The sequence below is a fragment of the Sus scrofa genome, chromosome 14, assembly GCF_000003025.6.
Source record: "Sus scrofa isolate TJ Tabasco breed Duroc chromosome 14, Sscrofa11.1, whole genome shotgun sequence".
NCBI lineage: Eukaryota > Metazoa > Chordata > Mammalia > Artiodactyla > Suidae > Sus > Sus scrofa.
In genome coordinates this window covers 74,531,076-74,556,673 of record NC_010456.5, presented here as the reverse complement: position 1 = coordinate 74,556,673, position 25,598 = coordinate 74,531,076, and the positions used below count along the sequence as shown (strand labels likewise).

General features: G+C 53.8%; 1 protein-coding gene across 8 annotated transcripts in view; it reads right to left on the bottom strand.

The window, feature by feature from the left end:
• CDH23 (cadherin related 23) overlaps positions 1–25,598 on the bottom strand; it is a 467,077-nt gene that overhangs the window by 177,950 nt on the left and 263,529 nt on the right. For 5 of the 8 annotated variants that reach the window (XR_002338421.1, XM_021072656.1, XM_021072657.1 and 2 more), the window contains 3 exons: positions 7,233–7,238; positions 5,275–5,424; positions 4,628–4,786 (listed from right to left, as the gene is read on the bottom strand). Coding sequence is in view for 7 of the 8 variants with exons in the window: in XM_021072656.1 (XP_020928315.1) it covers positions 4,628–4,786; positions 5,275–5,424; positions 7,233–7,238 (315 nt within the window). In the remaining variant the exon portion in view is untranslated. Of the gene's footprint in view, positions 1–4,627; positions 4,787–5,274; positions 5,425–7,232; positions 7,239–8,316; positions 9,193–25,598 lie in introns of those variants that run through there. The other 3 variants (XM_021072659.1, XM_021072660.1, XM_021072658.1) reach the window with 3 other exon arrangements.

The window sequence follows — 25,598 nt, the reverse complement described above, 5'->3', positions numbered from 1 at the left end:
AGGGCGGCCAGGTGGGGCCCTGCAAGGACTATGATAAGAACCACTTCTTAGGTCTACAAACCCTTAACTATTTGCATCCATATGACTACCCTAGGGCCTCCCAACAACCCAGCCAGTGCAGGCTGAGCAGGTACTACTTTCTCTGCTTGATGGGGAGAAAACCAAGCCCCAGAGAAGGAGTGACGAGCCCACAAAAGAACTGGATGCAGGGCCCTGCCCAAGACGGTACCGGGCCCCCGAGAGCAGGCTGGGAAGAGGGCAGGGAGGGGAGAGAGAAGCTATGCCTTTCAGCCTCTTCTGGAACAGAGCAAACTGAGCTGGTCCTGGGCCCCACACCTGTCCCGTCAAGGCTCCTGTGTGCCTCTCCTTCTTGCTCTGCTTCCTCTTCTGCCCAGCCCTGCTTTGCCCCACCCTCACCTGGAGCAGGGAGGGAAGGCCTAAGACCTGCCCTCCTGGCTGCTGTTCCTCCTCCACGTCCCTCTCTCACTGACAAGGAGACTCAAAACTAATAAGCCTGGGGACACCTGCTCCACCGCAGGAGGCCAAGGTGGCTCCTTGCACAACCCAGGCACCACCTCTGCCGGCCACTTCCAAAGGCTGGCCATCGGCCACCGCAATGGCCTAGATAAGAGACGTGGATGGTTTGATACTGGACTTCTCTATCAGAACAGCAGCTTGATGGTTATGTTTGGGTTGAGTGCAGTGCAAGAGGAAGAGAGACAGCTGAGCACCCCCTTTTCCCCTCCCCTTTACCCCCCAGCCAGCCTCAGAGGAGCAGCCTTCCACCTCCTTGAACATCATACCCCCCCACCCCAGCATTGCAGCCACAGGGCCTTTGCACATGCTAGTCCCTCTTTCTCCAATGTGCTTCCCTCCACTCACTCACTTGTTAATGTCTACGCAATTGCCACTTCCTTAGGGAAGCCGTCCCTGATGGCAGTGAAGATCAGATGCCCTGTTAGAGGTTTTCACAGCTCCCTGATTTCGCCATCATAACAAGTAATACTTCATGTAAAGATTCATTTCTTTTTTTTTTTTTTCCCTTTCCTAGGGCCGCTCCTGAAGCGTATGGAGGTTCCCAGGTTATGGGTCTAATTGGAGCTGTAGCCACTGGCCTATGCCACAGCCACAGCAACGTGGGATCTGAGCTGCGTCTGCAACCTACGCTGCAGCTCATGGCAAAGCCGGATCCTTAACCCACTGAGGAAGGCCAGGGATCGAACCTGCAACCTCATGGTTCCTAGTCGGATTCGTTAACCACTGCACCATGAGAGGAACTCCAAGATTCATTTCTTAGTCCTAATACCAGGCTCTCCCAAGAGACTATCAACTCCATGAAGGCAAGACTCGCATCACCATTGTGCCCCCAGGGCCATGTGACTGCCTCACAGTAGGTATTTAAAGAAGATTTAAGGACATTTAGATTGCTCACCTCCTGCCTAGCAGCAGCTACAAACTCCACTAGGCCCCAGATACCACTGGCCAGGCTTCAGGGCTGCCCCAAGGTCAGAAGAAGCCTAGGAAGCTGCCCCACAGCCTTCCCACTGACCCCTATTGTCAGATCAAGAGGCAGGACTGGAAGGTGTGAATCAGAGAAACCTGGAGATATGAGAGGGGGAAAAAAGCCTGCAACCTAGAGGATGGGGAGCCATCAGCATCATACAAGCACGTGTGCCATATACACGTGTGTGAATGTATGTCGTTGCCTACACACACACATATATAGACACAAGAGCAAGCCTGTGTATATGCACACATATACACCCCCCCCCATAAGCAAGCATATATGGGTAAACGTGACCCTAACACACTCCTCACTTGGGTAGTCACCCTTCAGAGTTGCGGCTCAAGGTAGAGCCTTTGACCTCTACATCCCTACTCCTTCCCCACCACCCACTGAGACTCCTTTTTCTCTAACCAGGGGCTCTAAGGGCCTCAAAGCCTTGGCTCAGGGAGGTGAGATGGTCCAGCCTTTCCACCACAGCTGGGATGCCCAGGCTGGAGGTGACGGCCCCCTCCTATTCCAGCTTCTGCACCTCACTACAGAATGGCTGCCTTCCTCCAGGACAGGTGATGAGCCACAGAAACAGGGTCCTACTGGGGAGGGGGACGGGGAGGCCCCTCGCAGCAGGTTCTGCACTGGCCTTCAGCACAAGTTAAAACATTTTCCTTTTCTTCATAATTTTTTTCCCTGACACAACTGCCCATGAAACATTTTAATAACATCCCAGAAAAGGTCAGGGAGAAGGAATTTCACAGTCCCTGAGCAGGCAGCTATAACTTCAGCTCTTCCTTGAGTAAAGGAGATGAGAGATGGGGACCAGACGCGGGTCTGAGTAGAGAAGGGCAGGGTGGGAGAGGCCAGGGCAGGCCAGGGGGTGTGGCAGGTGTGGCTGTGAGCCTTGCCACCTGCTATGAGTTCTGGCAACACTTTGGGGAGAGTGGGGGTCACCAGGGGGTGCTTTCACATCCGTTCGTCAACACTGCTTGACAGAAGCCTTGGGCGGGGGCACCACTCCTGCCCATTTTGCAGATGGGGAAATGAAGGCTCTTGGAGGTGATATGAATAGACCAGCACACAGTGAAGGCAGGGAGGCCGGACCCGCAGTTTTACTTCAGACACACAAACCTGCTGCTGGAGCTTATCGTTGGGTGAAACAACCCCCTCAATATCTGCACAATTCCACAAACCCTGGGGCTGGGGGTTTGCTAGGAAGGTGGGTAGGGCTTGGACAGATGCCCTTAGGAACTGGAGGATGGCCAGATGAGCCGGCCCTGGGCACAGATGCTCAGGCAGCTACAGAGGAGACTGAATACATCTACTAAACATCTGGAGAGGGGTCATGGGCAGGGGTCCATGCAGGTCCAGGAACTGCTCCAGAGCTTGAGGAAATGCAGTTGAGAACCTTCTCTCCAGTGCCAACCCGAGATGGGACAGGGACTGACACCCCGTCCTTGGCACCTGCAGCCAGCCATCAGCCAAGAGGTGTGTCATCCCACACTTGGTACCTCACCCCTGCCCCCTAGGCTCCCTCAACCCTTGCCAGGGCCACAGGAACTGGGGACTGCAAAGGGAGACCCTCCATCCCCTGCAAGAATGACAGGAAGAAGTCCCCGGCCACCCGCCAAGCCTGGGCTTGACATCCAAATTCTTTGCTATGTGGTCTCAGGCCCTGCAGGGGACAGGCTGCTTGGGTGTCCTTTACCCAGGTGGTAGATGCTCTCTTTGGATTCAGAAGTCCTGAGCCTCTGGTACTCGCTCTCTGGCTGGGCCCCTGGAGGCTGTAGGAGCGCCTGCTTGGCCTCATGCACCAGGGGACTGATAGCAAAGAGCACCGTGTAAAGGGGGCGGAGCCACGGGCTAGGGGAGCAGTGGGGACGGAAAACAGCCACAGCCGACTTACTGTTTACGTCTGACGGCCTGCCTAGCTAAACAGCTGTTTGAAATATTAATAACTGTCAGATGGGAAGGGCCTGGGGCTCAAAACAGTTTCATACCATCTGTCTGTAGAGTAAACACACTTTGGAGAAGGGGGCCGGGGATCGGGAGGCAACGTCTCTGCTTGGAGCGAGAATGGAGCAAGAAGCAGAAGGACCTTGGGGACCTCACTGGGCAGGGAGGGGCAGCAGCGATTTAAACCCCACAATGTTTATTGAGTACCTACTATGGGCAAGTCCCCTAGCTTGTATAGCACACATCTACCACTTGGATCAGCTCAGCAACCAACACACTTTGTTCTGATAATGGAGGGCCCTATAGAATATCCCTTTTCCCATTTGCAGCCCATACAATTTGAACACGGCTGACCCAACCTCCTGGCTCCACTAGGGGGCGGATGACCCATCTCTAGTATGTCAGAATTAGGATGACTGGTTTCAGGATAGCCCAATAAACGGGCCAATGAGAATCGGCTTTGGGACTTCTGCTGGAATTAGTGAAAAAGAATGTTTTTTTCCCCACTGGGGTTGATATATTGGTAAGAAGTAACCCTAGGGGTGCTGGTGTCCCTCTCTGCCAATATAAAAAAGTAGAGTCCAGTGCTGAAGTCAGATTCTTGCTCTGTTGAGTGCCTGATACAGCCACACTTGAAATCACTTTTACTTTTGAATTATATGAGCCAACCCCTTTTTGCTTGAACCACTTAAAGGTTTCTGTCCTTTGCAACCAAGAGTACTGACTGATCCAAAGAGTCAAAGCCCTAGCCAAAGAGAGCTGGGAAGGCCCAGGCACTCTCAAGGAGCCCATTCTTCCTTGGCGCCTGTGCTCAGATAGAGGGGGTTGCCCTCCTGAGAGACAGCTGGCACCCATCCCCATTAAAGGACAGGTCCAGGGCTCCCGGCCCACCTAAGCTCAGTATCTCTCAGAGACAAGGCAGAAAACCAAAATATCCTGGGCCCAATCTCATCCTTCCCCAAGTTAATCCATTTTCCACATTGCTGCCCTGCCTGGCCAAGGAAACACCATCAAGAAGAGTCCAGATGCTCTAATACACCAATACCACAGCCTCTGGGGGGCTGGGGGCACCTCCTTCCCTGAATGCCCAGATGGCTTGGGCAAAATCCCTCTGGCTACCTCCGCGTGGTCTTCCCCAGAGCTCAGTGGCCCTGCAGGCAAGCGAGGACTCACCAGGACTGTCAGCACAGAGGTCCCCACGGTGACATTCTCATACAAGCTGACGTTGTACAGCGGTTGGCTGAAGATGGGTCGGTTGTCATTCTCGTTGATGAGGGTGATCTTCACCTTGGCGTAGCCCACGTGGTCAGGCACACTCTCGTTGGCAAAGAGCTGGATGGGTGCAGTAGGGGGCCAGGTGAGCTCTTGCATGCGCGTGGAGCCCTCATTGCCCTAAGTCCCTGTGGACCCTCTGCCCACCCCAACCCAGAGCACCTGTTTGAGTCAGTGCCTATCCCAGGTGTGTGCTACTATGAGTCTCCCCATTAATGCTCGTAGGGCTAGGGTGGCCACAGAATCTGCAGGGAAGAGAAGGCCCGTTGGGGGCTGGACTGGCTGAGGCTGGGCAATAGAGGCTCCTGATGGGCTCCTGAGGCCGTGACGGTGCCTGGTAAAATTCCATTCAATTCTTGGACATTTCCTCATTCTTCTTGAAAAGGAGAGACCCAGCCTAGCCCCTGCCATAGCTCAGGGGGCTTCTCTGAGTCAGATTTACAAGGGAAGAGGGGGGAAAGATGGGAGGAGAGACTTCAGGGAATAGTGCCACCCCCGCCTCCCCTGAAATCCTCCACCCGACCAAGGAGACGCTGAAGGGGCCTTACGTCGAAGTCGTAGCGGTCCACAGTCTCGTAGTCCAGGGGGATGGCCACCCGGATGCGAATGTCTGCTTTCCCTTGGACGGAGGTGGGAGAGATGATGAAGTGGTGGGAGTTGTTCCCCACCAGGTACACCTCAAACATGCTGTTCAGGCCCTGGGTCAAAACAGAGGAGAAAACCGTCAGAGAGGGTGCAGGAGGCCAAGGCCCAGAGCATGGCTGGGGGAGCAGGGCTTTGACAGGGAGGCCGATGAGGCAGCGGGACCAAAGCAGGGCTTGCCTACCTTCTTATGCTAAAGTGGTCTGGCTTCCCCTCAATGATCCCAGCCCAGCTCCCTGGCCCTCCTGCCCATGTGCGGGCCCTCTGGAACACTCAACCTTTTTGTCTTTTTTTTCTTTTCCTTCATCACCCCGTCAGATGCTCACAATGTCCCTTCCAGGTGGTTTGGTTCATTTTCTATCTCCTGCTCCCTTCCTCTGCCCCAGTGACCCTCAGCTGCGGAGGGTGGATGGGAGGGAGATGGAGGCAAGAGGGGGAGAGAGGGTCAGGAGGGACTGGAGGGGAGAGAAGCGAGTAAGCATCCCCATTCAGCTTGGACAGGAGAGGGTACCGGGGGCAGAGCAGGAGACTGCTTCTCCCCTGTCCTCCCTCTGGACCGTGTCAATGGGGGGAGCACTGCCATCACTTACATGTGTGAGTGGGAACCACCCAGACGGCTCAGTGGCAAAATGAACCCCAGGTACCCATCTCTGTGTGGCCAGTGGGACACTGGATCCCAGATAGCGCAGAGCTGCCACACCCCTCACTGGCTCCCCTACAGTCTGGCAGCCCAAGGCCGCGGTTTCGGGTGGGGAGGTCTCAGTCTGGGTCAGGTGTTTCCTGTCACTCTGACCAGGGATTCCTCATGTGCTGTCTGGCTGGCCTCCTACACAATGTGTGCTTTCTCCACGCTACCCAGGCCCCAGGTCAGGAGGAGCAGCCACTGCTAAAGGCAGGAGCCAGGGGTGCTGACTCCCTGGAGTCTAGCCTGCTCTGAAAGTGATTCCACCTCCATCATGGGGAGGAATTACCTCCAAATTGGCCCCCTCCAACCGAGGCAGGTGGCCTGTGGTCTGGAACCTGTCAAGAACCTCACCTGACCCTTGCTGAGATGCCCAGTGGATGACTGACCCAGGCTCTGGGCCTGCATGACCCTCCCCTGGCCTAGTGCCCAGCACGACCCCTCTGGGTACGTGTTCCTTGGATCCAGGGGCTGGCAGAGGAGGCATACTTTTCTTCTCAGTTGCCCAGGTATTTGAGGGGCTTTCTTCTAGAGGTTGTTCCTACTAAGATGTGCAGCCAGGCAAGCTGGAAGCTTCTACAGGGTCAGAGAGGGAGGGTCCTGGCAAAGCTGGAATGGACACCCTCAGCGAAGCCTGAGATTCACAAGATCCTGAGGTCCCTGGAGCTCTCCCACAGGCACTCAGACAAGTTTGTGGAATGAATGTATAAACACATGAGCCAGCCCCTTGAGTTTTTCCTACGTACTGGAAATGGGCAAAATAAGGCCACTGCCAATATTGGGGTCCAGGCAAGCAGCAGGCCCATTAGGGCCCCCAGCCCCAAGGGGCTCCCCAGACTGTGTGGGCAACGCTTTTCTGGTCCTATTGAGCTGTGGGGTTTCAAAGTCTCCCTGGTGTGGAATCCATCGGTCGGATGGAGGGGACCAATTAAATGCCCGAAGGGGCACTAATAGCCAAAGCCAGTGGACTGTGACAGCTCTGAGCAGCTGACATCAACACTTCCCTCCCACCCCCTGCCCTGGACCTTGGTCCCGCCACCACAGGATCTGGGCCCGAGAAGGTGGGCCTATCTGAGCTGTGCCCACAGCAGATGGAGCAACCCCGCCCCCTCTCCACCCTGGGCAGCCCGCTCCCCACAGTGCCCACCACACCTCCCAGCCTGCCCTCCCAGGCTCACTTACCAGGTTCTATCAGTGGGAGTCGGTCAGTCAAAGGGTATGGAGACAGAGAAGGAGCCGGAAAGGTACGGAGGGAGGAGGAAGGAATCAGAGAGAAAATGGTGAGATCCAAGGTCAGGGTAAGGGAAACGGGCCGAGATGGCCCCCAGGAGCACACCCTGCTCCAGAGAAACAGACCCCTCTGCCGCTCATGGGCCATGGCTTCTGGGGGTGCAAGGGAGGGGCGGGTGTGTGGAGTGTGCACACGGGTGCCGGGGTGTGGGATGACCCCCCCACACCCAAGGAAGGGGAAAAGACACAGAGGCAGAGATCCAAGGGCATGAGGGTGACCTGGGCTGGGCTCCTGTCTCCCTGAACTCTTTCTGTCCTCAGCTAGAGGGAGGTGGAGGGATGGCTCAAGCCTGGGAGAGGAGGGGCCGTGTTCCAGGAGCCTGGACAGAACCCCTGCAGGAAACAGCCCCATGAATTGGCATCTTTTAATTTTCCTAACATAGAAAATGCCTGGACAGAACCCAGGAGCCTGGACAGAACCCCTGCAGGAAACAGCCCCACGCATTGGCAGGTTTCAATTTTCCTAACATAGAAAATGCCAATGACGTGATAAACACAGACATGGAAAGTCCTCACCCAGTTTAGAAGCATTAAGGGCTCACAACCGTATCCCTCTCCCTGTTGTCCCTGCCACTTGCGAGGCTTTCCCAGAGTCAACCACACCTCAATCCCTGGGTCTCTTTCCCCAGGAAGCCCGCTCACAAGCCAGCCCGGTGTATCCATGCCTGCCCTTGTTGACACAACAGTAGCTATACACACTGCTCTGGGTTGCGTTTTTTTCCCCACTTAAAACTATGTCCTGAAGCTTGTTCCACGACTGTGCAAATAGGTGACGACAATCACACAACACGCATTCTCTGGACACCTATTCTTTGCCAGACGCTGTTGAGAAGAACCACAGAAGAGCCCTCCGTGGTTGCTGTGGGATGTGGGGAGGCCCTGAGGTGCAGACCAACCTCAGGCCGTGAAAACCCACACCACAGCAGGCACACCGTAGCTGCTCAGAAGCCATGGGGCTTCAGCAGCTTTTCCTCACCTTTTAATCTGTGAGGTCCTCTTCCCACAGGCCAGAGAGTGGGGGTGAAGGAACACTGGAACTTGGGAAACCCTCCAGAGGAAATGGGGTTCAGAGAGGTTGAGTGAACCACCCAAGGTTGCACAGGCTGTTGGCGGCAGGGTAAGGGTAAGAGCTCAGGCCCAGGTCCCAGGCCGGGGTGCCTTCCAGGCCAGGGGAAGTGGAGCCAAGGCCTGGTGTGGGTGTCCCTGGGGCATAGCCAGAAGGTGCTGGAGCTTCAGCCTGCAACGAGTTAGCCGAGCAAACTGAGATGGCCACGCTGAGCACCCCAGGGCTGAGTCTAAGAAAACACCAGCAGAGGAGGCGGCCCCAAGAAGACTGGTGTTAGGAATGAAGGAAGGGAAACAGGCTCACAGGGAAGCGATTCCAGCTGGAGCAAGTGGCTTTCTACCCGGAGTTCTAGTCCTGAGTGTATGTATATCAGAATCACCTGGAGGCTTGGTGAACTACAGACTGTCCTTCCCCAGCACTATCTGATTCAGGAGGTCTGGGTATATGCCTGTGATTTGCATTTCTAACAAGTTCCCGGTGATGCTGCTGGTCTGAGACCACCATTTGAAAACCACTGGCTTAGGCCAAGACAGGGAGTGGGAATGAATAATTATTGATGAGGCAGACAAGTGAGCTGATTGCAAAGGGTCCATGGATAGGAGCTGGTGAGATGGTCAGGATGTGAGCAGACGTGCTGGCTCTCCTGGAGTCCCACCGCAGGCACCACCTGTGGGCTCTCGCATTGCTTCCATGAGCAATGGGGAGCCACTCTAGGTTTTGGAGCAAAGGAATACTAGGGTTAAAAGAGGAAGGTGAGGGAGTTCCCACTGTAGCTCAGTGAACCAACCAGCATCCATGAGGACGTGGGCTGAATCCCTGGCCTTGCTCATTGGGTTAAGGATCTGGCATTGCGGTGAGCTGTGGTGTAGTTTGCAGATGCTGCTCGGATCTGGTGTTGCTGTGGCTCTGGTGTAGGCCAGCAGCTGTAGCTCTGATTTGACTCCTAGCCTTGGAACTTCCATATGCTGAGGATGCAGCCTTAAAAAGACCAAAAAAAAAAAAAAAAAAAAAAAAAAAAAAAAAAAAAGAGAGAGAGAGAGAGAGAGCGCGATCGAGAGAGAGAGACACAGGAAGGAAGGTGAACTTGGTGGCTATGTGCGAATCACACCAGCGCAACCCTCCTTATCTGGCTGCAGGTCAGAATTGCCAGCGGAGCTCTTTTGAAAAACACAGGTGCCCAGGGCCACAGTGTTGGAATCTCTCAGGGGTGGAGCCCAGGCAGATGCATTTTTTTTCCACTCTCCCTAGGGACCCACAGTCAGGGCTGGGATGACACCAGCCAGGGCAGGGAGAGCAGTGGAGGCACCCACAGGGATCCAGAAGAGCGAGCAAGGGAGAGGCGGTGTGGTAGTTCTCCTCGCCACACATCACAATCACTCTCAGAGCTTTAAAAGGTCCTCATGATTAGGCTGCACCCCAGGCAAAGAAATCAGACTTGGGGTGGGGAAGTACAGACATCAGGATCTGGTAATGCTCTCCAGGTTACCCCATCTAACGTACACCTGAGGATGAGAACTGCTCAGGGAGAGCGGTGGCTCTCTGAGTGTGGTACAGGGACAAGCGGCATCAGCATCACCTAGGAACTTGTGAGAAATGCAAATTGGAGGGTCTGTTCAGACCTACCATAGCAGAAGCTCTGGGGGTGGGGCCCAGAGCTGTTTTAACAAGCCCTCCAGGTGTTCTGATGCTTGCTGACGCCGGAGAATCAGCCGGCCAGAGCAAGGCGGGAGGAGGCAAGGCTGAGAACAGTGAAGAAAATCAACCCGCAAGATGTGGTGGATGTGCAGCTGGAGAGGGAAGATGGGGGTGGGCACAGGGACCATGGAGCACAGGCACAGGGATGCCCCATGGTCACGGGCACAGCAGGGATGCCTGGGAAGGCAGTGCTGGGCTCAGTGCACCTGGCAGGCAGGAGCACTCGGTTTCCTGCACTCCCACCCTCCACCCCCCACCTCCATGGCTTCCTGGCCCTTCAGGTGAGATTTGTGGGTCTCACAGAGGGAGGTCTCCTCCCTTCTGGATCTGCCCACCAGGGGCCGGATGTCCACCAGGCTTGACACTGCAGGTGTCAGGACCCCACATATGGCTGTCCTGAGACCCCAGCACCACCTCTGGCTAAGTTCCCTCAAATGCCCCACCTGCCCCTGTCAGGGTCCTGTGACTGTCAGCCCCTCCGGATGTGTATGTGTGATATTTACCCAGTTCGCTAAATTGGTGCCCCAAGAACTGCCACCCTGGACGCAGAGCCTTCGGTAACAGCAGCAGCCATTTACCAAGACACAACCACAAGCTTCCTGTATCTGAACCAGAATCTTCACAGCATCCTGATGTCAGCTTAAGGCCACCCTTTTACAAGAAGGAAACTGAGGCCAGAGAGAGGGTAACTTGTTCAAGACGCACAGCTGGCAGTGAAGGATTCAAAGGCGGGTCTGTTCTGACTCCTACGGGGTCTAAACCCTCCATCACCTTGGTCTCCGGGCCTCCTGCCTGCCGCTCCTTCTACAGAACACTGCTGCGCATGTGTGCCAAGAACTGGCGAAAGATGGCACTGGAGCACCTTCCCATGTTCTCCAGATGCAGGAGCCAGGTCCAAGGGCAAAGTGCACCTCTCCCAAGGTCAGGAAGCAAGACCAGGGGGAGGAAAGCCGGGGCTGGCAGAGGGTGCAACCCTCCTCCTCCAATGCCCTTGCTCGGCTGCCAGAACCCAGAACCCGCGTGGGGCTGCCTCGGGGGCCGGGGATGGGGGGAGGTGGGGGAGAGGCAGGAGGCCCTCTTGGAGCTGTCGAGTGGCAATTTTGTTGGGAAGGGAGATAAAGAGGAACATCAAAAGGAGTCCCAGTGTGTGTGGAGAGAAGCCCGGTGGATTAAATTCTCTTCCAGCTGTGAGAGGCGATGAGAAGGCTGATAGCTGCAGCCGCAGGTCCCGGAGCCGAGCTGCAGCGCTCACCTTCCCCGCACCGCACCAGGCTGGGGAGCCAGTTGCTGCCTGTGGGGCTGCGAGGGGTTGGCTTTATTTATTTATTGGAAGGAGGAAGGACGCATGAAATCACCAGCCATGCTTTGCTCCTGGTGGCTGAAGTCTTGCCACCCCCTGTGGAGGGCAGCGAGCCAGCCCCCAGCCGGAGTTATCAGTGGCTGCCAGAAGGGGCTGCTTCCCCCCACCCCCGAGCCTCCCCTCTGCTCCTGGAAGTGGAGGGGCAGCTTTCAGAGCAGGCACTGCCTGGTTGAGGACGCTTCCGCAGCCAAAACTGGCTCTGTGATTAACCCAACATTGTTTTTCAACGCTGTATTGAGAGTTTATGAGGTGCTGGACCTTTGCAACCATCAGCTAAATACTCACAACCTCACAACCCAGGCAGGGTCTGGGTGGTATTTCCACTGTCTTTTTTTTTTTTTTTTTTTTGTCTTTTTTGGGCCATACCCACAGCATATGGAAGTTCCCAGGCTAGGGGTCCAATTGGAGCTACAGCTGCTGGCCTACACCATAGCTCACAGGCAATGCCAGATCCTTAACCCACTGAGTGAGGCCACGGATTGAACCTGCGTCCTCATGGATGTTAGTCGGGTTCATAAACTGCTGAGTCACGACAGGAATTCTTCCACTGTCTAACAGCTGCCACTTGGGGCACTTCCCTCCTCTTGGGGAGCAGATTCTGCCGCATCAGGCTTGTTTGGGGGTGTCCTGAGTGCTCCCAGAGCCTGCACCTGACTATCCTCTGGAAATGGCTTTCCTAGGTCAACCACAGGCTCTGACTTGGCACGTCCCTCTGCAGATGACCTGGTCCCCCAAAGGGAGGAAGGCCTGACCCAGCCCCCAGGCTCCTTTCCTGCACGTAATACCTGCAGATGCCTCCTTCATCCCTCTGGCCCCCGTCTGGTTCTTCCCATCCCCAGGCACCTCCTGCTGATGGTGGCACCCGTTCGCCCCTTGGAGATGCTCACCTCCCCCTGCTCTTGGTCAGGGTAGTGGCTGGGTTGGTGACCCAGTGATATGATGCAGTGAGAGAATGGGGTTCAGGATTGGGAAACAGGCTCTGTTGCTCCCTAGCTCTGGGACCCTGGGCAGTGTATCACCACTCCTGGAGCCTCAGTTTCTTCATCTGTGAAGTGGGGAGAATAAAGCATGCCCCACAGGATCAAGCAGCAGTGTTATCTCTTTGTCCCACCGGGTTTTGGTGGGTGACTTGTGAGTTCTGTTTTCCTGCCGAGGACAGGAGGCTTCCACAGGAGGCTTCCTTCGTATCCAAATGCTATGGGGCCCTCCCCCCCACCCCCAGTGAACTACAATGTGCCCTTGGTTCCTCTCAATAGAAGAGGAAGTGCTGGGGTTGCATCACACGCAGGGAGAATCAGGAACTTTGCAGTGTTTTGAATCAAGAGAAGGGCCAGGGACCCCCGGTGGCCCCCAGAGAGCTGTGTGGGCGGATGGGGGGCACCCTTGGCTCAAGGTGGAAATGCAGTGGGGACCTGGGGTGTGGAGATGGGCCCACACGGTCAGTGCCACCCTCGCTGCAGCTCTGTCCAGAACTCAGACCAGCCAACTCACCAGCCTCGTGACCAGATCCCAAGGTGTGAGGCCCTCAACATCAGTGGTGGCTGAAAGCACAGCCTTTGGCGCTAGACCTGGGTCCAGAGGCAGGCACCCCCCTTTCTAGCTGTGTGATATTTGCACAATTTTACCTCCTCGAGCCTCGACTTCCTCATCTGCAAAATGGGGAGAATGAAGCCTCCCTGGTAGGGCTATTGTGGGTGAGCTGCAAAATCTGAGTAAAGTGCCTGCGATGGAGTACGTGCTCAGTAAAGGAGAGCAGCTATTACTGTGCTAAAAGGGGAAGCAGGGAGAGGGACCACGAGAAGGACTGATTGCTAGACCTCGGCTTGCCCAGTTATGAGAGGGACAAGAGAAGGACAAAAGCTTGGATATGTGCGGGGGTGAGGGGACCCCCCTTCCTGGGCAGGGGCCCCAGGTCTCTCTCCTTCCTCCACTGTGCCCTGTTGGTCTAATCCATGCTATTGAGCGGCAGAAAAATCAAAGTCCACGGAAGATGTAGTCTTTATCACACTTTTGTCCACCCTTTCACTTAATTAACTCCAATCAGACACGCCGAAGTGAACCTTGGCGGGGGTGGGGGGCAGCCTCTCCTCACCCCTTCACCTCACACCTTGCTGCTTCTCCCTCCAGCTCCCCCACCACTTAAGAGGGGGCACCAGGTTACTCTGACTCTGCCTGCCCGCTCAGGTCAGCTGTCTTGTGCCCACTGCACAGGCTGCCTGCTCTGATGTCCGAGTCCAGGGGACAATGAGGAGAAGCCCTGCACTGTCACTGCCTCCGCCCCCTAACTGTCTCCAATCCCCAGGGACTTTCCAAATGTCAGAGACTGGGAGAACTGATGCTGGCACCTCCCTGGCAATTCCTGGGTGAAGGGCCACCTTCCATCCCCTCATGTTCCTCTCACTCCCTCCTGTTCCTGGGCACAGAGTCCCAACTCCAGAGACCCAGACCCGGCAACGCCCATGTGACATGGCGGTAGCTCAGCTCTGCTCTTTCTCTTCTGCATTCCAGGCTTGCCTGGCTCAGAGCCTCAGTTGCTCTACCCTGGAAATCCACCTCTCAGGCCTGAATCAGAGATGATGGCCACTGCCCCTGGTTGACCAGCTGTCCCAGGTTTCCTGGGCTGCATCAGGGTGAAGGACAGCCCCCCTTACAGGCCTTCAGTCCATCTGTACCCCCTTCCTAAGCTCCTTTGTGGATTGAACCTTTGAGCGGCATGAGCCTGAGGTCAGGAACCAGGGTTTGAGATTTTCTGTGGATCTGCCATTCCTCCTGGGGGCAGGCCCTTTTTCCTGTCTGGACTCAATTCTCTTACTTGTAAAATGGGAAACACGGACTGGCTGATGCTCTAAGGGCCGACTAACACCTGCTGTGCTTTTTCAAATTGTTCTGTCCACTGCTCTCTCCTTGCCTTCTCTGCTACTTCTTTCTCCGCCCTCCCATCTTTTCTCTCCTCTCCTTTTGCTTCTATCCCTCTTCTCCCTGCTTTCTTCCCCCTCCCCTTCCCCTCTTTCATTTTCTCCCTCTCTCCTTTACCTCGTACCTCCAGCTCTTCCTCCCTCCCCCTCCTCCGTGCCCTTCCTCTGCTTCCCGGGCCTCCCTCCCTCTCTCCGCAGACCCCGTCCTCCTCTTCCCAGGTTATCTGTTGAATTCCACACACGCCTGCACAGACGGGATCAATCCGAGGCTGCCTTGCCTTCAGCTTATCTCCGCTCCAAATGATTGATTTTCCCTCTTTAAGAGTAATTTGCTGGTGAGTTCCGTGTATTGCAAAAACCCCTGTGAAATCTAATTCAATCCGATTGGCACCTGGCACTTTGGAGCAAGAATACTAGAGAGCTGTCAATTCCATCACGCAGACCTGTGTATTATGTGGCTACAGAGGAGGGCACAAGGAAGGCAGGTGCTCCTCACCTGCACCTGCACACCTCCCCTCCCTCCCTCCCTCCCTCTTCTGGAGGGATCTGGTCTGTCAGCCCCGCAGTCAGCCCCAGCTCTTCTGGGAAATAAATTACAACAACATGCACTGGGTCCTTGCATTAAGGTAAATGAGGGACAGGTGCTTTCCAATTCTGTTCTCCTAATTTGTAGCCACCACCCTAGTGCACTAAGGGGACCTCACACTTTCAAAGCCCACCTACACCTGACAACCCGTCTTGCTCCGTGCCCCTCCCCCACCCCTCCTGTCCCTGGGCACTGAGTCCCGACTCCAGGGACCCAGCAGAGCCCACATCACATGGTGGTCGCTCAGCTCTGCTGTCTCTTTCTCTTCTGTGTTCCAGGTTTGTCTGGCTTGGAGCCTTGGTGTGGGTCCCCTCTCAAGCCTGCATCAGAGATGATGGGCTCTGCCCCTGGTGGACTCCCTGTCCCAATTTGCCTGGGACCACAAGGGTTCTCTGGGGTGTGGGTATAAAGTGCTAAAACCTCAGAAGTTTCAGGCAAACCAAGATAGCAAGTCCTCAACTCTACAAGGCAGGTCTGAGAGCCCAGCAGGGGTGGGCTGGCCCCACTGCCCAGGTGTGGAGGTCATGTGGAAACCAAGGCATCTAAGCATCTAGTTCCAACCACACCATTCCCTGTGGCCCATAGGTGCTCCCCAAAGGCTGAGCTGACCTCAGAGGCTCAAGCTCCAAAGCAGCTCATACATAGGAAGCTGGTCCCTTACCAATGAGGATGGACATACAGCTCTTGCTCAGCTCTGGTACTGATAGCTCTGGGTGAGTTCTACCTAGGGGGTCACAGGTGCCACCTGTGTCCACTGGATACAGCAAAGCTAACTCTACCTCCCCCCAGAGTCAGAACCAGCTTCTCTGACCTCACTACTATGCCCTACTATGTCATTCCTGGTGGGATACAAACCTTTAGGCTGCCCTGGGCCTCTAGGGATCTGAGCAATCAGCCCAGTGGGTACTGGCCAGGAGGGCTAGGTTCCCCTTAAGAGTGCCTGTGGGTGTGGCTGAAGGGCAAGCTTTACGTGGAAGACCCAGGGCTCACAGGGCCCTTTCTAGGCCGACACATGCAGACACTGCTGCCCAGGCCACCTGGACTGGTGCTGCATGTGCAGAGGGCAGAAGAGCCTCCTGGGATTCATGAGGCCTAAGCTCTTCATTCCAGGACCACATGCTCCACCTCAAAACATCCCAAGGGAGCCAGGCCACGCCCCTCCCTCGTCCTTTCCTCCTGCAAGAGACCCTGACTGAAAGGCACCTGCCCTGTGGAATGCTTGACAATTCCTCATGGCCCTGCCTCCCAGCGCAGATGGCCACTTTTCTAACATTAAGGTCCACCATTCTGATCAGAATCTGCCCCCTTGGACCTCATCCCCATACCTGGCTTCAACATCGCTGCTCACTTCAACTCTGTACTAGGGTTCTGGCTGCGGTTGAGGCAGTGGGCTAAATCGGGGTGTAAGTGTTCTCAGAGATGCACAGAGGAGAGGCTGAAATGCAAGAAGAAAGGACGGGCATCCTGGTCTGCCCCAAGCCCAGAATCATCCTGCCCTTCCCTCTGGGCCCTCGTCTGTGGAGGATCACATGGCCTGAGGGGCTGGGCCACAGCAGGAGGAGAATGAGCCCAGGGGGTGTCTAGCCTCTGCTTTCTGGCTGGGTCCTCTAGGGGCCTCAGCCTCGGAGCAGGTGGGGGCAGGGTACAGAGCTGGGAGTGGGCCTCGCACTAAGCAGCTGCCTGGCTCTGTCGATTTACCATGCTAAAACTATTTCCCTGTTCCCACAGAGAGAGAAATGTGGCAAGGCAAAGAAATCTAAACGCCTTATGGAAATCAGGAGGGGGACTCTGCCTGCCGCTAATCACACCACTTTATATTCCTCAGCCTCTCCAATAGCAAGTCCACCTTCCCCATGCCTCTGGGTGGCAGGGAGAGGGCTGAAGGGGATCCCATGGCCTCAGGCGGCCTGGGTGGGGGCGGGGGTGCAGAACTTAAGACTATTTCAGAGGCCATGAACCTGGGCGTCTCAGGAGCCAGAAGGGAGTGGATTGATTTCATCTCCCTCCTGCTCCCAGCCATCTGCTGGTGGAGGTGCCCCTGCTTGGGGCCCCTTCTTTGTGAACAAAGACAACTCAGAGGCCCTATGTGATGGTCCTGGGCTGGAACAGGGCACTAGGCTCCAGGCAGATGGGTGACCAAACCTGATGAGTGTTATTCACCTGCTCTGGGGGCTCCTGAAGCCAAATCCCAGTACAGTTGCCCAGGCTTGCAAAGAGTCCTGCCGACGGGGCTCATGCCACACCTTTCCAGGGCACAGTTAGTGGTCACACTATAGTTGTGGTTGAACGGACAGAGCAATACAGGCATGAGAGAAGGAGCTGTATGCGTGTATCGGTGGATGTGTGGGTGAGAGAAAAAATCAGAAGATAAGACAGTGGGAAGAGGGGCAAGAGAGAGAAAAATTGTTGTTCCAATTCAACAAAAAGCTAACAGAAAAAGAGACTTGGAGAAAGAACAGGCAAAGGTGGTGGAGGGCATTCAGGTGAAGAGCTAAGGTGAGGGAAAGATAAAACCCAGAGCCTGGCCGTGCCCAGAAGAGTGGTGGCAGGTGATGGCAGCTGCCATCTTCTCCTCCATCTAGCCACTTCCCTCACCTGCTCTCTTGAGCTTCTGCCACTCGTATCTCTGGGATTCCAAACCCTGGCTTCACTCCATCCCTCCAGCTCTTTTTCACAGACCCCACATCCAGCCTCTGCTCATTCATGTCTGCCATCACCCTCGGCCACTGTCCCCTTTCTCCTTGTGTCCAGAGTAATCAGCCTAAAGCCCAGCTCTGAGGGTATCACTCACGCTTAAGGACAGTCGATGGCTCCTGATGGATGATCTCCAAATTAGGTTCGAACTCATCAAGGCATTCATGGCCCTCCAGCCTACCTTCCTCACCTTATGGGAGAGTAGTATTAATATGTGCTGAGTTAAATGAGAGCAGAGACAAGGATGGGGCCGAGAGTAAAATCCACCAGCAGTGCTATTTATGTTGGTGCCTTCCACATCGTCTTTTGGGGGTATGTGGGGCGGGGGGAGAGGTCTTCAATAATTTAAATTTTTATAAATTTTATAATTAACATGCGGTGAAATTGACATTTTTGGATATACAGTTCCATGAACTTGAGACTATATAGCTTTGTGTTATCCCCATCAACCAGAATATAGACGAGATATCCACCCCTCTCCAACTCCCATGTACCATCCCTTTCCAATTACCCCTCTCCTACCTCCAAGCTCTTGTAACCACTGATGGGTTCTCCATCACGGTAGTTTTGTCTTTTGAGGAGGTCATGGTATCACACAGGATGTGTAGCCTTTGAGACTGACTGCCTTCACTCAGCAGAATGCCTCTGAGATCTATCTGATTCTCACCTCCCTTAGTGGTCTGCCTAGTCCGGGTTCCTAGAATGAGTTAGCTTAGCTGCATGGACCCACAGAGCTAGGGAGAGGAAGTTCTGCATCCCTCTAAGGGGCAGATCAGCTCCTGTGCCCAGGAGGGCTTTGAGGGTGGGTAGTAGAGGGTAAAGTGGATTTAAAAAAAAAAAAAAAAAGGCCTGGTAGGCCTGCGCAGCAAATGTTAGTGGATTTGGACATTCCTTAATGAGGTAATTAAGAGTCATGATGCTGAAAACAGAAAATTAAACACAGATATGCATGCTAATTGGGGACTACTGAGCGATGCTATTAGGGCAGCTGCCTCCTCTGTCTTCTGAGCCTTGCCCCTCTGCCCCACCACCTCGATCATCCTCCTGTCCTTCCATGCTTCCTCTTGGCCCTCCTCCTCCCTCAGGGGTGGCTCCTTCTCGGTGTCTTTGTGGAGGTCACCCTCATCTCCCCCAGCGTGAACAGCCCAGCTAGACCGGTAGCTATAACTACAATCCAGACTCTGGCAGCGCTCACGTCTCCCTCTCCAGCCTGGACCCACATAATATGGCTGGAGCCTCCTTGGCTCTGGAGGCTCCAGTCAGATTTCGAGGTCTTGGAGAGCCAGCTGAGGTCATGCTGGTAGCTTGAGAGCAGCTGGGTAGGCGGATTTACCCCATAGGGATCACCAAGCACTATAGATCAGGGTTCCCCCTTCCCAGAGCTGCTTGTTGGGAACCCCCCCACACACACACACCACCTTCTGGCATTTCCATTTGGATGTCTAACCAATTGTAAGATGTTGAAAGCTAACCTACAGATTCCACCTTTCCCTCACCAAAGCTACTGCTTCACCATCTCAGAAAGTGAGATGTTTCCCGTTTCCTAACTGCTCATGCAGTCATTCTCCACAACCATCCCCCCAGCAAATCCTCTCCCTTCAAAACAGGCCCAGGGGAACAAACTAAATGTCCATTGGCAGATGAATGGATTAAGAAGATGTAATGCATCCATACAATGGAACACTACTCAGACACAAAAAAGAACAAAAATAATGCCACTTGCAGCAACATGGCTGCAAAAAGAGATTCTCATATTAAGTAAGTCAGAAAAAGAAAGACAACTACTACATGATATCACTTATATGTGGAATCTAAAATAGGGCACAAATGAACCTGTCTCCAAAACAGAAACAGACTCATGGACATAGAGAACAGACTTGTGGTTGGCAAATGGCAGAGGGGAGGGAGTGGGATGGATGGGGAGTTTGGGCTTGGTAGATGCTAACTATTCCATTTAGCGTGGATAATCAATTAGGTCCTGCTGTACAGCACAGGGAACCACATGCAACCACATGCAATCTCTTGGGACAGAACATGATGGAAGATCATATGAGACAAAGAATGTATATACATGTATGACTGAGTCACTATGCTGTAAGCAGAAATTGACACAACACTGTAAACCAACTATACTCTAATAAAAATAAAATTAAATTAAAAAGAAAAAAAAAAAAAAAGGCCCAGGAGCTGACCACTTCCCACTCTGGCACACAGCTCCCTGCCCACTTACTCCCCTCCCCTCCTAGGAATGGCCCTGCCCTGTATTGTCTATGCACCCAGGCAGCCAGCACATCCTTCAAATGTTTTTGAGATACGATTCATCATTTTAACCATCCATGTGTACAATTCAGTGGTTTTGAGTATCTTCGCTATGTCGTACAATGACCACGTTGGTCTCTCTAGTTCTAAAACACTTTCATCCCCCAAAAGGGAATCTTGTGTCACGAGCGGTCCCTCCCCATCGCCCCTCCCTCCAGCCCCTGCAACTGCTAATGCGCCTTCTGTCTCTATGGATTTGCCTGTTTCGAACATTTCATATAAATGGAATCATCCGCTATGTGGCTTTTCATGTCTGGCTTCTTAGCCTCCTGTTTTCTAGGTTCGTCTGTGTTGTATCGTGGATCAGATCATGATTGCTACAACAGATGAATAATAGTCCACTGTATAGAGATGCACATTTGGTTATCAACTCAAAAGGTGGTGGGCATTTGGGTTGTTTCCATAGACTGTCCTTTTGAAGCTTTGGTCAGATCGAGTTGCTGGTTCCCTGCTCACTACCCTCAGGTAGCTCCCTGCCTCTGAAAGCTAAGTCCTGACAATAGCCAGGCCTGTCTGCTCTCCTCCCCTCACTCACCGGCCTCCTGTGGCTTCCTCCATGTGCGGGCACAGGCCTGCCTCAGAGTCACTGTGCCTGCTGCTTCCTCTGCCTGGAATGCCCTTGCTCCAAATATCCACATAGCTTCCCTGACGTCTCCTCAAATGCATCCTCTGGAGAGACTTCCTCTGACGGCTCCCTGCTCCCCACCCAGCATTCCCTTAGGCCTCTCACACTGCTTTATTTTTCTCCATAGCTCTCATCACCACTTGACATTATACAGATCGACTGTTTCTTTAGTCTCCCACCGCTGGATCAGAAGCGGCCCAAGGGCTGGACTTTGGCTCTAAGTGTTCACTTATGAATAGTGCCTAGACTAGCAGCCAGCATACAGTAGGTGCCCTACAAATACTTGCTGAGTAAAGAAAACAATGATTTCTGCCTCCCACTCAATGACTCAATGTGAGAGTCCCTCTAGGGCATTTTTTCTCCTGCCAGGCCTGGGTGCCTGCTCCCCTGCAGGGTCACTAGCTGCTGTATATCCTTGACCCTACTCTGTGACTTCACATAGAAGGTCCCTCTCTGAACTCATTGTGCTCATGTGAAAAGAGCAGAGGTAGCATCTGCCTGTTGACACTAGGCTCAGGGCACTTGCTGGACGAAGGAAAGGGAAATGCGCTCTGCTCTGAGCCAAAAACATCCTTCTAATTGGTGATGGAAATATATCACAACATTGAGCTTGAAAACTTCTCACTCCAAGAGTTCCTGCTGTGGCTCAGTGAAAACGAATCTGACTGGTATCCATGAGGTTGCAGGTTCGATCCCTGGCCTTGCTCACTGGGTTCAGGATCCAGTTGTGAGCTGTGGTGTGGGTCGGTCGCAGACAAGACTTGGATCTGGTGTGGCTGTGGCTGTGGTGTAGGCTGGTAACTGCAGCTCTGATGCGACCTCTAGCCTGGGAACCTCCATATGCTGAAGGTGCAGCCCTAAGACAAAAGAAAGAGAAAAAATAAGAGAAAACTTCTCACTTCTCACTCCCAATTCCTTTTTCAGATTCAATGGAAAAACTAAATCCTGGAGAGGAAGGAGGACATGTTTGTCCTAAGTCTTCATGGAAAACATGACAACATAGCCATGAAACCTTGCCATCAAATGCCTCTTACTCCTCTCCTGTCCCATTCCTGCACCAGTCTTCCCTCGCTGGGGGACAGAGCCAGCAGGAGCCCAGGAAAGCAGGCGAGGAGGCTCCCTGTCCTCCTCAGTGGCCCATCCTCACCACGGCCTCCCAGAGGCGCTCTGCACGCCCCGTGCCTTGATGGTGAGGATGTGTCATAGCCCATGGCCACGGTGACGGAATGAGACACACAGGCGCAGCCGAGCTGTCCTTACCCCTACCCCTTAAGACGGGGATACACAGGACACACCACCTATTGCTGTTGGGGCCGTGACAGGGGGTGACAGAAGGGTCAGGTGGGAGAAGGAGGAAGAAACCACATTCTAGGTAAGGCTGGGCTTGCCAGGGCCCAGGGGGAAGGGGCACCAGATGGGGCATGACCCAGCCAAGAGCCAATGGAGAGAGAATGAAGTTTGTTAGCTCCGTGTCTGATCCCGGCGGGGGTCTGTAGGAGGACTGGCTGCTGCTTTTCGAGAGCAAGACTCTGAGGATGAAATGACTGTCACTACTTTCCGCCCCTGCCAAAGGGAGGTGGTGGGTGCAGGGAGGGGAGCTGGGGAAAGGGGAGCAATCCCCCAACCCATGTGAAGGACCTCCAGCCGTGGAGGGGACTTAAAAGCCAAAGGCACTGGGGGCGGGAGAGAGTGAGGTACCAGCCATGGCGCTACAGCTGCCCAATAGGCTCTGCCTGCCTCACACCCTGCCAGGGCTACGGGGCCTGGTGTCAATGGCATGCTAATTAGATTTACGGTAAGACTAAATTAGGAAGTATCAGAATCACAGGGAGGACACCCTCTGGTCCTCAGGGAGGATGGAGCTTAGCATGCTGGGAGGAATCACACCACGGGATGCAACCACATGCAGAAACATCCTAATAATCATAGTTGTCATAATAAGAGCCTCAGCCAAGGCAACTGGGGAGAAATTAATGGGAAAAAGCACCAATGGGGCTACCCCGCTCCTCCTGGCTTCCCTTCCAGAGCAGCTTTGCTTTGAAGTCAACAGATATTTTCCTGGAGAGCCTAAATCTTGAGGGAGGAACCCTAGAAAGATGTGCTGAAGCTGTGACGCAGTGGGGGTCTCGCAGACAGAGCCCTGCCCAAGGGCCAGGGCAGAGGACAGGGAAACTAAGGGGCAGAGGGGTGCTCACCCAGGGACTGTGCCCCGTGGAGCCCAGGCCCCAGCTGTGTGGACTGTGCTTTGGGTGGATGCTTAACCCTTGCTTTGAAAACAGAACCAACCAGAGAAGCTTTCAGAAATGAGAGCAGGAGTTCCCGTCGTGGCGCAGTAGTTAACGAATTCGACTAGGAACCATGAGGTTGCGGGTTCGGTCCCTGCCCTTGCTCAGCGGGTTAACGATCCGGCGTTGCCGTGAACTGTGGTGTAGGTTGCAGACGCGGCTCGGATCCCGCGTTGCTGTGGCTCTGGCATAGGCTGGCAGCTACAGCTCCAATTAGACCCCTAGCCTGGAAACCTCCATATGCCGCGGGAGCGGCCTAAGAAATAGCAACAACAACAGCCGGGATGGGCACCTGGCTGGGGGAAGGAGAGGTAAGGTCGTGCTGATCTCCTCTTCTCTTTGTGCCTTGCCTTGGTTGTTCCCTGGGCCAGACTCCTCACCCCCTACCTCCTCTCAGCTTTACTTCGGTGATGCATTCACAAGCTGGGTGAGTGGTACAGGATGTAGGAGGCATTTCATCGACTCCCTTTATATCCCCCAGGGGGATTCAGTGGGAGGTGGGTGGTTCCCAGCCAGATCCCAGTTATCTCCATAATGGAGGGGAAAGAAGGGCCTGGATGATTGGATAATTGCACATCCACAGGGAGCAAAAACCCACATTTGCCTCCTTGGATGCTGGCAGCCTGCCCTCCCCTCTCTCCCTCAACTCTCTTCAGTGCTTCTAGAGTTTGGTTTCTAGTTCAAATTGCTTTGGAAAATAAGAAAGCAGAGGTCAATGCCTGGGGTCACATGAGCAGTAGGGAGAGTTTAGGGCAGGTGGGATCACTCCTTGGGGGGGCCGGGATGTTGGTTTCCTGTGCCCCTATTGCAAAGTAGGTGTTGGTGGATGGATTTATGGGGTCCAGCTGAACAGTGGCCTGGAGGATGTAGAGCTGGAAAATGGACCCTCAGCTGAATGTCTGACACAGAGCAAAGGGCCTCCCTGCTCTCATCCCACCTCAACCCAAATGGACGTGCAGCTCAGGATGGCACCTCTGGGAACCAATGGAAGGTCAGCTTTACAGCAAAAGCCTGAGGAAGGAGTGGGTTGATGGGTGGCAGTTAGTGAGATGGGAATTAGGGAGGGGTCTTTCATCTTTTTTATGCCATGGACCCTCTGACAATTTGGTAAAGCTCACAGACTCCTTTCAGAGAATAACATTTTTTTTTTTTTGTCTTTTTAGGGCCCCACCTGTGGCATATGGAGATTCCCAGGCTAGGGGTCGAATCGGAGCTGTGCCTGGCAGTCTACACCACAGCCACGGCAACACCAGACTGGAGCCGAGTCTGTGACCTACACCACAGCTCACAGTAATGCCGAATCCTTAACGCACTGAGCAAGGCCAGGGATCGAATTCTTGTCCTCATGATGCTAGTAGGGTTTGTTACCACTGAGCCACAATGGGAACTCCCAGAGAATAACATTTTAATTGAATAAAATAAAATTCATGGGACCAAAATGTCAATTAATTATCTCAAAATCCAGTTACCAAAACATTTGAAAAGAGTATTATAGTAGAATTATGTGCTGCTGCTTCTTTTTTTTTTTTTCTCCAGCCTCACCAGCAGCATATGAAGTTCCCAGTCCAGGGATCAAATCAGAGTCACAGCTGCAGCAATGCCAGATCCTTAACCTATTATGTCGGGCTGGGGATTGGATGTCAATGCCACAGACAAGCCAGATCATTAATCCACTGTGCCACAGCGGGAACTCCAAATTATGTGCTTCTTAATGCATAAAACAATGAGATTTGGCAGCAGGTCTGAAATATGCTGTAATTCCAAAGTAGTGATGAGTGTAAATGATATTTTGAGATCGCTGTGACACCTGTAATGTGATAGGAAAATATCTGAGATTTCTCTTGGGGTTGTCACAGGTACTACGAATGCTGCCGTAGTTTCTTTCTATTTTATATTTAAAGGGAGAGCGAAAGTTCAGGTAGCGTTTTAGTACAAATAAAAATGCAGATTTTTCTCCACCCATTGGTCACCAATGCCTTGGGGGGTCAGGGGGCCCCTACTCCTGGGTTAAAAACACCTGGCCTGAAGGGAGGCCTGGCAGGGGCCCGTGGGGCCGGCACCGCAACCTTGCAGGGCTGCGTGGGGAGAGGGGAGGAACTGCAGGCTGGACAGACTGACTAACGGGAACACATGCGAAAATGAATTTAAATAAATACAAGGTTGCGGGCTGGGCTCCCTGACAGGCCTGGAACACATGTGGAATGGAAAATGAGGGTGATGGAGAAAAGCAAAGCCCAGATTAACAAGCGAACAAGAGCAAGCTCCCTTTCTCACTGCCCTCCCCTTCTCTGCAAACAAACCCACTATTCCAGAATATGGTCCTTTCTCCCTGTCATTTGCTTTCTGTTATTTATTTGTTGGGTGATGTTTTCTCCTTGGGGAGGGGGGTAATTCTGGTTTTCTTTTTTTTGCCTATGTCCCTCAGACAAATGAATTGTGTCATCTCCTGCCCGAAATAGGAATTAGCTCCTGCCAGATGTGTCCCCATTCACCTCTGCGGTGTAGCCGCCCCCACTGCCTCACCTCCCCCTTGCTCTCCCACGAGCCACACTGGAGGTGGGCGCACCCATCACCTGCTTGGTGGGACCAAACCTCTGAGAAGGGGAGACCTGGCTGCAGATGGGGAGTCCACAGCACATGCAAGAGGCACAAGATGGAGTGTTTAAGGTCAAGCTCTATGACCCACTGGCTTTGTGACCTTGGGGAAGCCCCT